This window comes from Populus trichocarpa, chromosome 5, assembly GCF_000002775.5.
Source record: "Populus trichocarpa isolate Nisqually-1 chromosome 5, P.trichocarpa_v4.1, whole genome shotgun sequence".
In the NCBI taxonomy this organism is placed as follows: Eukaryota; Viridiplantae; Streptophyta; class Magnoliopsida; order Malpighiales; family Salicaceae; genus Populus; species Populus trichocarpa.
In genome coordinates, this window is record NC_037289.2 from 21,895,780 (window position 1) to 21,915,190 (window position 19,411).

General features: G+C 33.4%; 1 protein-coding gene and 1 long non-coding RNA gene across 2 annotated transcripts; one reads left to right on the forward strand and one right to left on the reverse strand.

Annotated features, from left to right (window-relative positions):
* Positions 1-7,749: 7,749 nt before the first annotated feature.
* On the forward strand, positions 7,750-10,730 carry LOC112327590 (uncharacterized). The gene is made up of 2 exons (XR_002981920.2): positions 7,750-8,613; positions 9,801-10,730. It is a non-coding gene; the product is annotated as an uncharacterized LOC112327590 (long non-coding RNA).
* A 2,781-nt stretch (positions 10,731-13,511) lies between these two features.
* Positions 13,512-17,377, reverse strand: LOC7476868 (calcium-transporting ATPase 12, plasma membrane-type). The gene has a single exon (XM_024601597.2). The coding sequence runs from the start codon at positions 17,149-17,151 to the stop codon at positions 13,972-13,974; it is 3,180 nt and encodes a 1,059-aa protein (XP_024457365.1). The 5' UTR covers positions 17,152-17,377; the 3' UTR covers positions 13,512-13,971.
* Between the last annotated feature and the right edge of the window lie 2,034 nt (positions 17,378-19,411).

The following is a 19,411-nucleotide window of genomic DNA, read 5'->3' on the forward strand; positions in this document are numbered from 1 at the left end:
AACTAAAAGAGCTAGCATACAAGCATATAATGATAAGATCAGAAGAGCCACCGCAGCTGGCAAAGATGAGAGGATGCATGAAGGGGGATGAAGACAAGGCTTGTTAGTCCCACCTCAGCAAAGCCTTCAGAACCTCTAAGCAAATCTATAAGCCATGATGGTCCAATAAAAATTCTTTTCTGCTGATTTTAACCAAAGAGAAAAACGATGTAATATCAGTTCAAATACTGAGTCCCAAACCGGCATGACATCTACAAAGATAGTATGATTTCTTGCCAACCAAATCCCTGCCCACAAGATACGGCCATGAGCCAAAGAAAAGAGCTTTACGTTGGAACTTGCCTCTATTAAGGACACTCCACTGTCACAAGAGATTCTAAAGAACCAGGCATACACCATTGCAATTTAAAAAAATTAAAAGTTTTATTTTTAAAAAAATATTTTAAAAAATAATCACAATTACACTTTTAAATATATTATTAATTAAGGTTAGCACTGGTATGCTAAATATTCTATTTAGATTCCTAAACTATCATACAACAATATATAATTAGATTTCACAAGAAATCTTTTCAAATAAGATGTTTTTTCTCTGAACGTCAATTTATTATTGGTATTCTAAAGAGCCTAAACAATGCTAAATATAAAGTCACACCAAACAGATTTTTTAGCCTTGCTATTTACTTAAAGCATTATCTAGTTCAATCCTCATGCTATAATTTTATTTGAAAGTTTTCAAGCCACGAGGCAGTGCATGATAATATAAGAGATAATTTCATAATGTTAATCATAAAAAGAGCAACAATTATCTTGTGGTCTCAAGATATGTTTCCTGACGAGAAAAGTTGTGGTATAGAGCCTTTCATTAAGAGCCAGTTATAGAATGTAGACTCCAGATATGTCTCCTGATAAGGTCATTTTAGTTCCGGGAGTGCTACCTAATTTCCAAACATCTGTAGAATATGGTTTGGGCCCAGCAAATCTACTCATATTAAGGGCAAGCATAAATGAGCTAACAGTATATCCTCCATCCGTTTCCTATTTTCAGAACAACTTATCTTTTTTTTTTATGTGATGGATTTTTGTTAGGTTTAGATCTGATATTAGCACAAGCATCGAACTCTCTCTAGCTCTAAAAGGTCATATCTAAGACAAATGTCATTGCCACACATCCTTTATCCAATTCCCCATCTTAGCAAACAAGACCCGCCTTCAAGGAAGAGAGATGAAATAGAGCAGAATGAGATATGAAACAGAGCAGAATGGATAAGACCTTGAAGGCGGGTCTTGTTTGTCAGATATTAGTATTTATTTACCAAAAGTTTACTTCTTTACTCTTTTCCAATTGAAGTTTGTAGTTGTCTCTGATGTTAACCTAATTATTACTAGTAATAGTTGAGTAAATACCTTTTCAAATCACTGAAAATCTTTTACTAAACTGAGACACCCCATTACTGAAACTTGGCTTCTATTTCTCCCTGGTAAAATTAGCCCCTGATAAAATTAGCCCCGTTGGCCTTGTCATTGCAACCAAGTTTCCAAATTCGCTTGAGAATAAGAGTTTTATTTTTGGTCAAAACAAATTCTATGCCAAGCCTTCCCCTATCTTTTTTTCTTTGACTATAGTCTTCCATTAAATTATTTAATTATTTAAATACCCTTAAAAGTGAATTTTTTCTAAGTTGAGTTCCAAGACTTTTTGGCCTTTTATTGTTTTAGCCTAGTAAAATGACTACTACAACGTCTTTTAAAAGGAAAAAAAAAACACTAAAACAGAAAAAATGTGTATTTTCATAATGGGTATTAAGTTATAATCAAGTTTCAATGAGGATTAATTTATTATTTTAACAAATATAAAATATTATTAAAAAAATAGTTGGTGGTGTGAAAGTAAGTGGATGTTGCTTGTGTTTTTTAGGCGGCTCATGCGGCGTCGTATGACAGCCAGAATCGTCCAACTACCATGTCTTTCAAAGCATCCAGTGACGACCTAATTGATGAGGTGGTGCATGTGGTGAGATTTTATGGCGGTTTTTATCCTTATCTTTTATCTTTCATAGCCTTGAGATTCATGATGGTCTAACAAGAATTCAATTCCGCTTCCAATTTGTATTTATTTCAAATGTGGTTTTTTTTTATTGTTATTTGTGTTGATTTTAATATTTTTTAAGTTTATTTGTTTTTCAATTTTATTTTAGATCATTTTATTTTATTTTATTTTTAATCCAATTTGGTCATTATTTTTTTATTAATATTTTTTTATATCATTTTCTTGATTTATTTTTTTATTTTATTTTTTTAATTTTATCGTTTAATATTTTATTTCATTTAATTTTTTTATCCAATCTTGATTTTTATTTTTTAAAAAAAATTCTTAATTTATTTTATTTTTCAAATTAGTCTCTAATTATTTTCTTTCATTTAACTTATCTATCAAATTTAGTTCTCGTTGTTTTGATTGTTACTTGTTTTTGTCTTTTAACTTTTTATGATTGAGGATTTTGTTTTTTTATTTTTTTTATATTTGTCTTCTACGAAGTAATCTTGATCTCAAAACTTGAGTTAATGGTTTTGAATATTCACCAAGTTTAAGTTTGGTTTTTTTTTTAGTTTTTTTTAATTGATTTTTTATTTATTTTTATTTTTTAACATTAGATTTTGGGTCTTGAGCTTTGTGGTTTGTTTTATATTTTTTGTGGTGTTATTGTGACTCATTTTAGATAGCGGGATAATCGAGTTAACTTGAGAATTTTTTTTTTTATGTTTTTTTATGAAATTGATTTTTTTTTTCACTTTAATCATTTGACATTAAATTATTGGTTCTTGAACTTTATGATATTTTTGCTTTTTTTGTGGTGTTATTCGAGTGCAGGTTAGTTAAGTTAACCTGAGTTTATTTAATTTTTTTTTCTATGTTTTTTTAATTTAAATTTTTTTACCTTGTTCTTATATCATGGGTGTTAGGTTAGTTAAGATAACTTGATTATTTTTCTTTGATATTTTTTAAAATTAGTTATTTTTTTAATTTAATCGACTTAAATTTGGTTATTATTATTTGTTTTTTCTACGAGATTATTATAATTTCATGATTTGGATTACTTGTTAGTCAAATTGAATATGGATATTTTTTTTTCTCTAAGAAAAGTTTATCCAGCCCCGTGGGGCCATCATTCTAGTATGGACTATATTGCTTGAGAATATATACATATATTGCAGTTCCTTTTAATGCTATATGGAGTTTTACACGTCTGAAAATTACCATACTTCTGTAATATGGTGATTCTCCGTAACATGTTCGTTCTCTACAAATAAAAAAGAAAATTATCGTTAGAATGCAATTTCTACTTTGTTGGATTTAATTAATTTGTTAATGGGTGCTTAGCTCAATGCTCTCTATTGCAAAGAAATAATTACGAAGTCCAAGTGAATAATTTAATTTATTTTGATGGGTTGATATTAATAAAAAATATTATTTTAATATATTTATAATAATAATAAAATATTTTAAAAAATAATATATTACATAACACTTCAAAACTTAACTGGTAAGTATATTTTTCATTAAAAAATATTTTAAAAATAATTCTTACACAACTCACAAACACCCCGCTAACAAAAAATATTACAGAACCTCCGAAAACTTGGATGGCACACACCTCACAGGCCTAAGCAGTCTACTATGTCTGTAAATTGCAGACTCTGTAACTAATAGCAACTGGCATGCGTCCAAAATGGATAAACAACCATTATATTGCATCTGATCATCAACTTTAAATCCATCTTGGTCCTCCTTTCTCTCATCTTTTTCTTCTCTCTCACTCACGAGCTGCATTAGCCTCTATATCTCGTCTGAACCTAATTAAAAGCTTCAAAAAAGGCTTCAAATTAGTGCCGCAGATATAGCCTTAGCTGCTTGTAGGAGGTTTGCGATGAGCTGCAGTGGTCATACACGGCAGTTTTTGGTCACTGCAATTAAGGTATTGAAATGATCAAAAGGAAAAGGGGAATCCTGCAAATTAATATCATCTAATCATGGCTGAAAATGCTATTTTAATTAAAATCAGGAGGTATTGTTAAAGCCAATGCTGATTTCTTTAAACATTCGCAAAGTGAGATGTTTACCTTTGTCAATTAGTTCTGTCCAAATATTTCACATGCAATGGCATGCATTTATTTGAAATGTGTTTGATATCTTGCAAAATCTGTGCATGTAGCTTGATATCTTGTCAGATAACTTAGATCTTATATTTAGCCGAGTTCAAAAAAGTTAATCTGGTATCTTAGTGATTTCATGGGTTTGATTTTTGTTGAACTTTCATGATTAGTTGTTTTTCATTGGCTTTTCTTATACTTTCTGAGTAAATTGATTTCAACATAAAATATATGGCTGCATCAAAAGTATACTTTATTACAAATCTCAAAGCAATATCCTAACAAAGGAATCTATCAGAGATCATTTGCTTTCATGCTCTGATCTGATAAAAAAGAGAGAGCAGTAATTAAGTAAACAGTGTTTGCAATGTAACGTCCAATCTAAGGAATAAACCAAACATCAAATATGCAGCCATGTCGGCCACTAAGTATTTTTCACTAAAGATCTGCATAACAATTTCCCCCCGGACAAAAGGCCGTGGTGTCGAAGCGAGCAGCAGAACCAGATTAATGGCTGATAGGAGGAATAATTTGCTCTTGTTTAGGTCATTCATTGAGCCGTTGACTCTGTGAATTGTGACACACATGTTCCCTTTTAACTTGAAAGCAGTAAGGGGCCAATCGATACAATGGTTCTGGCCTCTAAAATAAGAAATTATTGTTGTACATCTGCTATGGCATTTTCATAGATGTAATGATCGTAGTACCGTTTGTGGTTTCGAAAAATTGAAAGAAACATAAATTATCCTCTGGGAATTTTTTCTGCCACTATTTCAGTCAAATTTCCTTTGTTTTTTTATAGCTAAATCACTGAATAGAAACGTTTTATGTACTTTTAATAGAGGAAAGCAAAATAACCAATGACTTGAAGTGGTTGTAGTGCTATTACACGCTGAAAATAATGATGAAAATGTTTCTTGGTGATGTGCCTTTTGTCTAAATTTAGAATTTGCTTTTTTTTTTTTTTTTTTTTTGTTTTGAATAAGGTGATTAATTTAGATCCGATGCAAAAGGTGTTCTTATAAGCATCAAGATCTTCAGCCAATAATCTATAATCGATCAAATTATACCCACAACCACGCAAAAAGAAATACTCGTGGAATTATTGAAATAGTGAATACACTTTTTAAAAAATATGAAACATTATCCAACAAATATAAATATAATATATTATAAAACACCAATAAATATCTTATATAATTTCAATTTTATTTTACAATGAAACATCACATCTACATTAATTCAATATTTCTAATTGTAAATTTTGTCTTTGTTTTCTTCATGTTTATGTTAAACTCATTTTTTTTATTATTGAATTCAAGGTCAATCTCATCATTTTTCATCTATCTTTTTATATCTACATGTATTCAATATGACATTTAACTTATCAACATCAACTTAGGTATTTTCAATGAAATTTAAATTTAAATTTTCTAACTCGATAGATGGATCAATTCGATATGAATTAACTAACTCGTGTATTTGAAAGATTTTCTCTCCTAAATACTTTATTGTTATTATCTTTAACAATTTGAACATGACTTTTAAGTTTGGTTTTCACTACATATAACCAATCAATTTTATTATGATTTTTTGTATAAAAAAAGTGTATAATACACTTGGTGGAATTGTTTGGAAAAAAATAAAAACATCATTGATGTTATGAAGACCATTTCTTTTATTTATTTAAACCAAATCATTGTGAAAATCTATTCTAATTTTTTATCGGTATGATATCAATAGTATTTGAATAATAAATATTATATCTTGCGATCTATTACATCGCAACTCAATAACTTCATGTAACTTGCAATAATAATTAATTTTAAACTCATTGAAAGTCAAATCTTTTACATAAATCTTATTATTATAGATTTTTTTTACCCTTGTCATATTGTTCGATATCAAAGACTTTCATTAATAAAATATTCATTATAACACTGAACTATTCTCTTCCAAGACTAAAAGATAGGAATTCAATCTACTAGCATTGACTCTTATGTTGAACATTGTGTAAAAGTTAACAAACATTAACGATCAAAGAAAAAACCTAATTAAATCTAAACTTTAGAGTTATGAAATATTAAATACTTTCTTGTGTTTTAAACACATAATAAATTTTTTATCTTGTAACTAGAAAATTCAAGATTCACTAGCATTTGAATTTTGAAATAACAGTAATTTATAATATTGTCTAAAAGAAAGTTTATTGAATTTAGCTTAAAAGAGAAAATATAAGATAAAATGATTTAAAAATATATAATTATAAAATTTACTTAATGAACAAAAAGTATTAATTTATCACAGTTAAATAGTACAAAATTATATACTTGTTTCAATTTGATGATTTCAATGAATCTTCATTGACAATCGTTATTTTCATCGAAAATTACCGATGAAATATTTTATGTCGGTGCTTTTATTGCTATTTATTAATTTTTTAATAGTGATTGATATGGAATTTATAAGGATTTGATTATTATCTTGAAATAAAAAAAAGAGATAGAAATAATGAAAATGTCTCTTTATATTTTTTATTTTAAAAGTAAGTTTTTGACTTTAAATTTTTAACCAAATATATATATTTTTAATTTTTTTAGTTTAGCTATTTATATAATGTTTATGTCTTGTCTTGTCCTAGAATACTAACAAAACACATCTTAAAAAACACAAAAAACAATTGCCCCGTTAATTACTGCTAGAATCGTGTGCAGAAAAAATGGAGCCGAATAATATAAAATGGAATCCCAATTATTAAGGAGCCCATGAAAATCTAGCAAGTGAACAAATCACATTCCAAGTGCTTTTTTCTTTTGATTGCAACCGCACTAATCACTTGAAAAATCATGTGAAGGTACTGGAAAAGCAGCTTTGCTAGGAGTATGAAAGAATACTTACAAGGTGAATTAGTAGTTAATCCCGTCCTGCATGCTTTTAAAAAACAATCAATATTCAAACCAAATAGATGGGAACTCCTAACATATTCTTTAGAATATCATGTTTCCCACCTTTTGAGACCTGGATTTGGATATATTGGGATTACTCTGCGTCCATCTGCTGGTTCCACTTGCACAAACCTACCACGGGGATCAAAACAACTTGAAAGAAAACAGAATGTCAAAATCAACAACATACTTTATCAGAATTTATATCATTTTCTTGTTTTTCCTTTGTCAGATGGACTGTTCACTTTACGGATTAGATTACCAAATGTTTGCTTAATAATGCCTTCAAAGATAACTTTTAACATGTTCCTGACAGATATTAGATGCATGAGGACCTAGTCTCTGACAAATGGCATGCCGCATTATTCATAAAGAAAGAAGCTAAAGCTTCTATCTCAAAAAGAACAAAAAGAGAGAAAGAAATTAAAGCAAGGAAGAATGCTATCTATCTATTCTTCATTTAGAACAATATTAAAGGGAAGATTCTTCCATGGAATAAAAGGGTATGCATCAAAATATATACCACTGGAGTACATGACATGAAAGACAAAGAATATCGTATGATCCTTCCCTTTCTCTTGGCCTGAGCAAATAGAGCACATGGCTTTGTTAGGTCATGAGATTTCTAATTTCCCCAAGTAGCCATGAAAAACAGGGCCCCATATATAGATTAATTACTATAGTTATGCTTAGCACTCTTTTTTAGGTTCATGGAGGATGATAGTACTTGCATATTGAAGGAGTGAGAGGTGGATAAAAGTGATAAGGGTGGTAGGGGAGAGAATTTGGAAGAACTCGCTTCCTTGTCTGCATGGTGGTGGCGTGGGCATGATAATATTCATTTTGTCTTCGCTTTGGACCACTGCCATCTGTTTTCTTCCTAATTTATTACTATATCCTCATAATATAAGCTTTTCAGTCTCCTTATTATAATCAAAAAGATTAAATAAGCTAATCACACTAACACCAAGAGACGAGGCATTCTTGTCTAGGCCCTTGGCCGCTATATATATCCTTCTCTTCCTCTCTTCCCTAGCAGCAACCCCATATGCAGAGAGAACTCAAAACTAGTTACATTTACATCTCTCTACCTCCCTCTGCCCCCCTCTCTCCCTGTCTCCCCAGATCGCTGGATATTGATCCGTTGATCATCTCTCGTGCACCACTAGCAGTTGAAGCTGCCAGCATGATCTAAATTAACCTCCTTCTTTATCAAGGATGGATTAGATCATGTGGTAGTTTCACCTGCTGATGGCATCACGAAAAAACCCTAGCTACTTCTCATTCTAAATCCTACTTTAAGTCTCAAATTGTTGCTTGTTAAATACACAATCATTGGTGGGTGTTAGATGTTGTAGATGGTAAGGTTATTTTAGAGATTTTTCATAAAGAAAACAAGGAATCAAATCTTGTTTGCATTCGATGAAGAAAATATACTTTAATTTGTTGTATATAGTCCAGCCCGTTGGTGGTGATACTGCTCCCGCATCAATCTGGGCCTGCTCCCCTGGACAAGGTTTGCTCTAATTTTGCCCTCTTTTATTCTAGCCAAGCAATCTCTCTGGGTTTGAGAGGGCAGCATTTCTCCTCTGATAGCATGGTTGATGCTTTTGAGATCCTATCTTATCCCTCACGCATCGAGTCCTTTTCTCTTTCTCTCTCTCTCTCTTTTCTTACACTCAATTTTTATGCTTAGCTGACACATAGTAATCCTAAATATACACGATATTTTTTTATTAATATTAATATGGATATTCGGACTAACTTGTACGTATATCAATTAATCTTATGATTCTAAAGTTAATAACTATGTAAATTTCTGGTAATCATCATATTAGCAACCATATGGCTCGAACCTGAGATTACAGGAAAAGCAAAACTCTTAGTTCCAAACTCTGGGCAGCTACTAGATGGTTAAATATTTATTTAGCATGATGATAAGGGTGCTTTTGATGATAAATTGCTATTTGAATCCTGCCTTGAACTAATCATGAAATAATAAATACAATAAAATGGAAAAAAAGAAAGGGGAAAGCACTTGGAATCTTAATTTGTGGCTCACACTATTATAAACTTACAATTAATACATATTTTTTTAATTAGAATATTCTTGTTTATTCATAGGAATCCTCGAAAGTGGTTGTGGACAAATCAAAGGGAGGTTACCTGTTATGAACGAGTTGAATCAAATATATTATTTTATAATTTTAGTTATACACGACACTTGTCTTCCTCCTAGCTAGTTGAGGATATATTTTTTAATGAATATAATATCTTTAAACTAGTCTTCTCTATTTACCGAGAAGTTTTAGACACTCATGAATATGAAAGAAATTGTGCATTCTTGAGTTTTTTTTTTTTTTTTCTTACAGTCTTCTCGAGTTTTTATTAAACTCCGTTTAACATATGTTAATCCTAAATTTAGATTTAATCGAGTTTTATATTAAATTAAATAAATGTTGATTTGGTTAAAATTAATCAATTTAGTTTTTTTTTTAAAATCTCAAAATAATACCGTTTAAGATTCGAACAAGTGGATGCTGGCCATCAGCTCAAGAGCACCGAAGTAATAAAACTAGTTTACAGTTATCAAAAGAACAATCCATCAAGCACTTTGATGGACTTTAGTCCTTGTCTTGGGCACTTGGGCTTTTCTTTTCTACTTCAATGCCAGCTCATTAGCCCTTTCAATTTTATTGACAGAGTATCCTCCATGCTAAAGGACCAAAACGACGCAAATATGGACGTTTGAATTGGAGCTTACAAGAAAGCGGTGCGTTTTGGCTTAATCTTAACACTTTACCATGTCTGAAGTTGAAGCTAGCTTGCCATGATCAGTCATCAATTTGCTACATGGTGCTCTCTACCGCGCTGCGTTTTTTAAGTTCAATATTTTTAGATAAATTTATGAAACTAAGTCCTTTCGCTATTATTCTAAAAACGCACATTTTATATGTATTTGATGCATTCAAAAGAATTAATAAATTTTCTTGGATGTTATCTCTCAATTTGAAAGCATAAACCAAAAAACATCAAGGAATTGAACAAGTTTTACTTAATCACCTGACTCAACAGTTTTTGCAAATACTTAAAGATTTTTTTTTCCATGCATATATAGGTAAAATAATGAACAACAATCAAATCTCATCTTCTCAATAACGCTGGCCAACCCTGTTTCTAAAAAATTCAAAAAACAAATTAGCTAAATATTAATATATATTTTTTTATATTTTGGATCGTTTTGATGTATTGATCTAAAAAATAATTTTTAAAAAATAAAAAAATATCATTTTGATATATTTCGGAATGAAAAGCACTTTGAAAAACAACCACAACCACACCCCAAACAAACCCAAATGCTTTCCCCGTGTTCTTAGTTCTTAATTCTTAATGATTTTTCCTTTTCTATTCTATTCTATCAGTACCAAAATTTGATTGTAATTACTGAGATTTTTAAACTTTCTATTCTATTCTATCAGTACCAAAATTTGATTGTAATTACTGGGATTTTTAAACTTTCTATTCTATTCTATCAGTACCAAAATTTGATGCAGGTTAATAATTTGGAGGGATAGATTGCACTGTTGCTTGATCTGGTCCAATAAAGCTCAATGGGAGTTGATGATTCTCTAATAGTATTTTCATAATTTATGCCCTTTGCTTGTTTTTCTTTCTTGTCAGAGTAGATCAGAAAATGAAGGGCGGGCTGGTTTTATTATCATGGTAAAGCCTTCGACCAAGTCCAAAAACTTCATATTGAATTAGGCCTTTTTCACGACTGATAGAATGGGTTTAGGATGATATTTTTTCTTCAATTGGGTTGAGCTTGTTGTTCCTTAATTTCTACAAAAACAAGTAACATATCAGGAAAAGAAACCCTCTCATGCATGATTTAGTGAATCATTAGAGCAAAATAATGTAGAAAAAAAAGAACGGGAACATGAGAGTATATGTTGTTATTGTTGTGTGTGGTATTATATTATGACATGTTGTGTTATTACTTTATGACTTGAGGTATTTATATACGTTGATTACATGAAATTATCTTATGAAGAGTAGAGTTGTAGATATACTATATAAGAATAATCGAGAAGAATAATAAAATAATTTGTTAGTTATTGTGTCACATTGTTAATTGGTGAGACTAGGTAGCAATATAGAATTAGGAGTGTGTCAAGGAACATTACTAAGTAGTTACAATGTGTCATAATGACATGGTATGTGCTCATAACATCTAAAACAAAGTATTCAATGTGCACCGCGTAACATTAGTGGATGGTTTCATTATGCCGTATTAATAAAGCATAAACCTATAACTTCCACACAAAAAATAATTTGATGAGCATCGTGTAACAATAGTAGGTGGTTGTGTTATATTGTACTAGCAAGATGGGTGCCCATAACTTCTGCAAGTTAAGTTTTCCAAGTGTTTGGGTGGCGAGAGCACATGCATAACAATATATTTTTTTTTTCTCCACTGCAAATTATCTGATCAATTAATTTTGGAGATTGAATTAGGAAGGTATTGAAAAACAAAGGGTTGAATTGAAAACAAAAGGGGGGAAAGAGATGGTGAGTGTAATACATGTGCTAGCTTGTGAACAAGCCAAAACACTTATGGTGGTGCATAAAGAGCCATCATGACTCAAACAAAGGCCTTTTTTAGTGTCAATAGATTCATCTCGACAAGCTTTTTCACGTGATGCAGTCTGTATAGGTGGAAAAGGCATGGTAAAGCCCTAAAAGCCCACCTTTCTTCTCTATTTCTTCTCTTTATTCTCTTAGTAAATGAGTCGGTCTTTTATTCTTTCTTTTAAAGAGTAGTTAAAACAGTTATTTTAACAATCAAAGCCCAAATAAGTGTTTGAGGTTTTTTTTAACTGGATAAGTTGTTGTCTTATTTTGGTTGTTGGGCCTCGTACCCGATAACTTGACAAAACATGTTTTTTTTTCTTTTAATAATAGCCTTGGGCCTTTTGGACTATTAGTTGCCCTCTAGAGTCTTTAAAATTATGTGCATTTTTAAAAGACTCATGAATTTTACATATCAAGTTATAGACCACTAACAGTGTAGTGTATTACGACAACTTGGTACATAGAAGCATCTATTGTAAAAGGTCGAGCAGCACAATGGATACAACATGTATTGATGAAGCATGTTTTAGGTTTACAATTTATTAGTCTAGAAGCTAATGCAAACGAAATAATTTGTTAATTATTGTTTTTTATACAAATTTTAAAATGAATGAACTAAATTTCATGTCTAAAATTGTTATAGACCCGAAGCTAAAAAAGAAAAGGAGTTGAAAAGCCTTGAATAGACATTCACAAGATCAAGGCAAAAGTAATTTAAACTTGAGGATTGAGTTTTTCAACCTAAGAAGACTAATGCAAAAAGTTCTTAAGAAATATTTTAATTTTATTAGTTATGCATTAATGATATGCGTAGTAATTTTATAGTGATTTGATACCTTTTTATTTGAAAAGTAGAATGCTTATTATTTTCTTTTTATTTTTCTTTAATTTTTTTTTCATTTAGTTTATGAAATTAAATGATATGCGTAGTAATTTTATAGTGATTTGATACCTTCTTATTTGAAAAGTAGGATTTTTATTATTTTCTTTTTATTTTTTTAAAAAAATATTTAATAATAAAATTATAAACTAGGGTTTCGTGTGACAACCTTAATCTACTTTAATTTTTCTTTTTAATTTGTTGTTTTTTTATTTGTGTTTTTATCTGTGTAAATAATTATTTTTACCATACAAGTAACCTGTGAAACAAGTTTTTGATTGTTGCGTCGTGATAATAATTAGTGAGATAGGATAGCGCAGTACTAGTCATTGGTGAGACTGGAAATTAGATGCACATAATGTAGCATGAATAGGTTGTTCAGCGATGCTTTAATGACAAGGCGTGCACCCCTGACTTTTGCAAATTAGGTTTGTGTAGTGTCTGGGCAGCAAGAGCACGTGTGTGCCAATATTTTCTTTCTTTTTTTCCATTCCCCTGCAAGTTGTCTGGTCAATCAAATTTAGAGACTGGATTAGAGAGCTGTTGAAGAATCGCGGATTGAATTGAAAAAAAAAAGAGAAGAAATTAGCTAGCAGGTGTAATACGCACGTTAACGTGTGAATCAAGCTCGCCACTTGCAGCGTCGCCTGAGGAGACATCATGACTCTGTCGTTGGATTTGTCTCACTACGATCTTCTTATTGGACCGATGCATATAGGTGGAGAAGGCACGGTGGAGCTCCAATAACCCGTCCTTTTTTCTCGTTTTCTCTTCTATCGGTAAGTGAGCCAGTCTTCTATTCTTTCTTTTAAATAGTAGCCCGAACAGCTGATTGGGCTTCTCTCAATTTTTTTTTTGAACTGGCCGAACCAAGTTGACTAGAAACATTGATGTCACTGTTGGGCAAAACTGAACAGGTTTTTTTTTTGTATTATTTCCTTCTACGAGCCTTTAGCCCACCAGCTATGCTGTTTAACAAACGTTTTGGATCTCTCTACATATCAGACAATAAAATGATAAATTTTTACAAGAAGACTCTGCGCAGCGAATTTCATCTATCAGTATATAAAGCTACGAGGCATTGGAAGAGTAGTATGCTGAAAGTGGCTTGCTTAAGAGTGCGTCGCGCCAGTGCCATAGAAAATTACTCTAAGCTTATCTCAATAAACGAATCCTTTTCTGCCACATTCATGTCCCAATGAATCTTTAGTGGCGTGAATCTGGCAAAAGAGGATTCGTGAACTGGGATCAAGAGTAAATTGCTTCTGATGCTCAGTATGCAACGTGCTATTATCTGAAGCTTCTTTGGAATACTACTCGGCCTATACCGTTGGCTTTGCTGGTTCTAGAACACTTCTTTTACCTTCTACCACACCCAGTTCCAAGCCCAGGGGAAGATGTTCCTCTAAAGCACATGGAATGCATAACTCTTTTAAATGTTGCTATTGGCTTCTTGAGGTAACTGAAGAGTGGTTTGCCTGAAACTGGTATAAGTTTCACAAACCAACCAATTGGCCATGATACAGCTGCAATCACAATACAAGTCACCCACTGCCACCAGTTCAACCTCTCAGTACTTGCAAACTTCTTTAGGAACTCCACCATCACCACCTGAAGAACAATAGTTATTGCGATGATACCCAGAAACAAATGGTTCCTGTGAATGCCTTTGAATACGTTCTGCTTTTCCATACTCCTTGCATTGAACTCGTTGAAAACTTGGCAAAGCACAAAAGTGTTGAATATTAGCGTATCGTTAACCTCTGCACTTACATTGAAGATAGACTCGCCAGCAAATTGTAATGTCAGTAAGATTGCTATCTGGTAAAAGGCTTGAGCTAGAAGATTTCTCCACATTATATTAGTGATTAGGGGCTCGGTTCGCCCCACAGGTGTCATCTCCATTAGCTCATCAGTGGGCCGCTCTGTAGCAAGAGCCAGAGCTCCCAATGTGTCCATGATGAGGTTTACCCACAGCAACTGAACAGCTGTTAACGGAACCTCACCAGCAGAAACTGCTGCAATAAAGTTGATTACAAGAGCTGCAACGTTCACAGTTAGTTGAAACTGGATAAATTTCTGAATATTGTTATAGACACACCGTCCCCACCTCAAAACAGTGGCCACAGAAGTAAAGTTATCATCCAGAATGACGATATCTGAGCTCTCCTTGGCAACCTCGGTACCTTGGATGCCCATAGAGAGTCCTATATCTGCTTCTTTTAATGCAGGCGCATCATTTGTGCCATCTCCTGTGACTGCAACAACATGACCTTTCTGTCTCAAGCATTGTACCATAAGAAGTTTGTCGAAAGGGGAGGACCTTGCCATCACGCGGATCTTATCTACCTTCTCCATTCTCTGTTCATTTGTGTAGTTCCGAAATACGACTCCTTCCACCACTTCTTCATTGTCTACATAGTTATTGAGCTCAAGTATGCCGCATTCTGTTGCTATAGCTTTCGCTGTGAAAATATTGTCACCAGTTATCATTTTCACGCTCACCCCTGCAGCTTTGCAGAGTTCTACTGCTTTCTTGGCTCCAATTCTACATGGATCCTTCAGACCAACTAGCCCTAGAAAGGTCAAACCATCTTCTTGTAGCCTCTGGTGTGACTCGCCATCATCGTCTTTCATTCCTTCCTCGGTAACCCTTTTATGAGCAAATGCAATGCATCTAAGGCTACTAGCTGCCATACCTTGGATTATTTTCCCGATTTTACTTCTTTCATCCTCATCCATGGACTTTATGATCCCGCTACTCTCATAATAACTTGAACACAAAGCCAGAATCATCTCAGCAGCTCCTTTCCAATGTACATGAACAGTATCATCAGCCATTTTCCTTATTGAAACCCCGCTTCGTTTCTTCTCTGAGTTGAAAGTTTCAACATGAAGAATGGTACAGCTTTGCTTCAGTTCTTCCATATCCATGCCCAGTTCAGAAACAGCCCATGAAAGAATTGCTTTTTCCGTTGGACTGCCTGAAAACTCAGGTCCAGATCCTGATGCAGATTTGTACACACTACCGGTCGTGTTTAAACTGACTCCTTGGTGGAGTAATTCAAGAATTGATGGCGCAATTGCTTTATAAGTATCTTCCTCAATTGGTTCTTGGCCAAGCCAGAACTTGGCTACTTTCATCTGATTTAGTGTCAATGTGCCTGTTTTGTCGGTGCAGATGACTGTGGCTGAACCCATTGTTTCACAAGCTGAAAGTTTTCTGACCATAGCTTGATCAGCCATCATTCTCTTCATAGAATAAGCTAGTGTTAGTGTGACTGCCAACGGCAAACCTTCAGGAATAGCAACAACCACAATAGTGACTGCAGCAGCAACAATGCGTACAACCGCATTTAACACATCATCTGTATTTGTTTTGCTACCGATATACTCCTTCTTCCCATTTCCATCTTTTGTATTTCCTGTGAAGTAACGAACTAACATGACTACAAGCACTATAAAAGCAACTGAAAGGCCGACCTTCCCAATAGAAGAAGTTAGTTTGTCAAGCCGGGCTTGTAGTGGTGTTCGTTCATCGGAGTCACGATTTATTGAGCTCATCATTTCCCCCCATGCTGTGTTCATCCCCACAGATGTCACGAGCATTCGAGCATATCCATCTGCAATTTTCGAACCAGAAAACAAGAAGGGGTTCTCTTTGGTGTTGGCCGCTACATGATCACTCTCTCCTGTCATGCTTGACTCGTCCACTTCCAAAGAGTGTCCATCCAAGAACAAGCCATCAGCTGGAATTTGATCACCAATCTTCAAGAAGACAACATCTCCAACAACAATATCAAATATGGAGATTTGTTGTCGCCGTTCATTTCTAAGAACATCGACCTTAATATTGTTACTTATTTTCGATAGCTTGTCAAATTGTGTCTCCTGTCTATAGTTGCTGAACGCAGAGACAACAATGACCAGAAAGACAGCGACAAAGATACTCCCACCTTCGTACCAACCTTCCTTTATGCCATGTTGTTTGATGCCAAAACCAAGGGAAAGAGCAGCACACACCAGCAGAATAAGAATGGTGGTGTCTCTAAAAGCTTCCATCACAAAAAACAAAAATCCTTTCGGAGGTGGCTTATGGTAAGTGTTGGAACCGAACATCTCACGCCGCCTGCTGACTTCCTGGTCATGACCAGTGATTCCAATTTTTGAGTTTGTCCCAAGAACGGTAGCTACACCTTCAACTCCTCCAAGATGGTTGAGAGCTATCAAGTCTTTCTCCTTCACCATTTCAGTGAGTTTCGTTTGATCAATATTAGGGATATTGATAGTTGATTCATTTCCTTTCCTGTGATGGGGGGAACTGCTTGGCTCTGTATCAAGCGCAGCGTAGGAAACAGAGTGCAAAACCCCAGAGAACTGGTGACTGTTAGTTTCTGATACAATCTCTCTCACAAGAGAAAGCATTGCCCTGACAGAGCGAATTGTTAGATAAGCAATGCGCCATCTCTTTTGGGCCTTCTTGAAGGTGTTGACAAGCAATGTGCTGCAGTCGATATGTGATGGCTTGCTGCTTGCCATGTTTTCTTCTTGTTCTTTCCTTCGCGGAGAAGCGACAACGCTTGGGAGGTGTTCAGAACTAGGAAGAGATTTACTATTTCAGTTCGGGTACAAAGACACGGATTTAGAAATTCATTTCGAACTAACTTGGCGTTTCAAGTTCTTTATAAAGAACTAAAGTTACTGCTGTGGAGATTTTCACATTGCCTAACAAGCTTCTCTCACCTCTATTCTTGAAAAGACAAAGAAGGGGAATCTTTTATTATATATATATAAAGAAAAAACCCTTCCCAAGCAAGTGAACAAGTGGCAACAATATTCTAATATTTTTAACATTGTCGTGTTAAGACTATCAACCAACACTGAAATATATAAATTTAATATTTATTCTTTTAAGTAAAATGAACACTTGGAGTTTCGCCTCGAATATTTATGTTCCCACAGGACAGGCATTAGTCATGGGATGTTTTAAAGAACGGCATGATGGTTTTCAAATAGTTTTTGTCTAGGAATATATTAAATAATATTTTTATATATTTTTTAAAATGTATTTTTAAGATTAGCATATTAAAATAATAAAAATTATAAATAAAATTAATTTTAAATAAAAAAATCAAATTTTAAAAAAACTCAGATTTTATTTACCACCTTCCCAGGACATAGTCTGAATATATGCCTGCAAAGCAAATGGTTTCATTTCCTTTTAGCGACTTGGAAATAAATTATTTGATGGCAGCGTAATCGGACCAAGACTGTCCCATTAGTCTTCCCAGCAACAGAAACAATCATGGAAAGAGCTATCTTTAGCTAATTCGTAAAAAGAGAGAAGATTTTCAGCAAAATGCCAGTAATATTTTCCACAATCACTGGCGCATAGCTACTATTTTATCCAAGAATTCTTCATAGATTTTTCTTCAAAGTAAATGGTCCGGAATGGAATAGTACTAGCTTGGACCCAGAGAGTTTGGAAAACGCGTTTGTGGCCGACTTTTCTATGCAGACGTTAATTGAGACGTTTGGTTAAGCTTGGATTACGTCGGCAGCTGTCACATGTTCAAGGCTTTGGAGTCTATCTTGACATTCACAGGGCATTTGTTTACCAGGTTCAGCTTTCCCTTTCTTGTCTCGTTGCAGCCATTGATCTTTCTCCGATTGTCCAGCTCCGTACAGCATCCATTGCCCTACCGGCGCCGGTTCTGACCAGCTGTTTGCCTCCCGACTGACAATCTTCTTTCTACCATTAATTGTCAGGATTGCACTGACTTGGCTTCTGGATTGCAACAAATTAAGATGCAGTGAATTATATATTTCTTTTTAAACTGCTTGATGTAGTCAATTAAGACGGTTTAGCAAACCAGATTCATGTAAAAGAAAGAATTTATGCAATATTCTTTTTATTTAAAGTTAATAGGAGATTAGGGTCAAAAATCTTATGGCTTGAAGGACTCACCAGTCCAATCCATTCATGTAATTTGTATATTGTATTAAATTAAATTAAAATTTTAAAAAATAATTTATAATATAATAAATATTGTTTTTAAAGTATTTTTCATTTTAAAATATATTAAAATAATTTTTTTAACTTCAAAAATAATTGTTTTTTTTTTATCATTAACCCAACAAAAGAATTAAAAATCTCAAAATTAATATTATAGCTGCCGTACCTACCACCACTTGTCGGCATCTTAACGTACAAAATCAACTGTTAGGTGCCAAGCGATGGCCGGACAATTAAAACTGTGTTTGAAATCTAAATTGTTCGTACACCGTGTCCCATCGCATGGAATCGGCGTGTGCCGCCCGAGCACCATCAGCCACGAAAGAAAAACATAAATGGTGAGCACAAAAGAACAAATTAAAGAGGGCAAATCGAACACCACAACCTTTTGTTTTTGCGCCAAACATGAATCTATGGTAGGCAAGGGGTTTTTGTCACGTGGTCCCCTGAAAATCAAAGAAGAAAATTGTGATTTTTGTAGCATGTCAGGCAAGAAAAGGCTTTCAGTTTGCTGGGTTTAGAATTTTCTCGAGTGCAATAGAGTTGGGAGAGAGTATTTTATACTGCACCGACCACTAGCAGATAATGGTCTCTCCATGCCCGTACTTGCGAGTGATGGATGGGCAAGTATTTCATCTAGAGGGTATAAAAATTTTATTGTACGAGAGTGAGAAGTGCTTAGAAACTTATTCCATGTAATCTATTTCTGCTATATATATATATATATATACTTCTCTTCTTCTATGATAATTGAAGCAACTTGTGAGTAGTAATTTATTCTTT

Excerpts from the sequence above, each read along its gene's own strand:
- LOC7476868 (XM_024601597.2), bottom strand. The coding sequence starts at position 17,151 with ATGGCAAGCAGCAAGCCATCACATATCGACTGCAGCACATTGCTTGTC.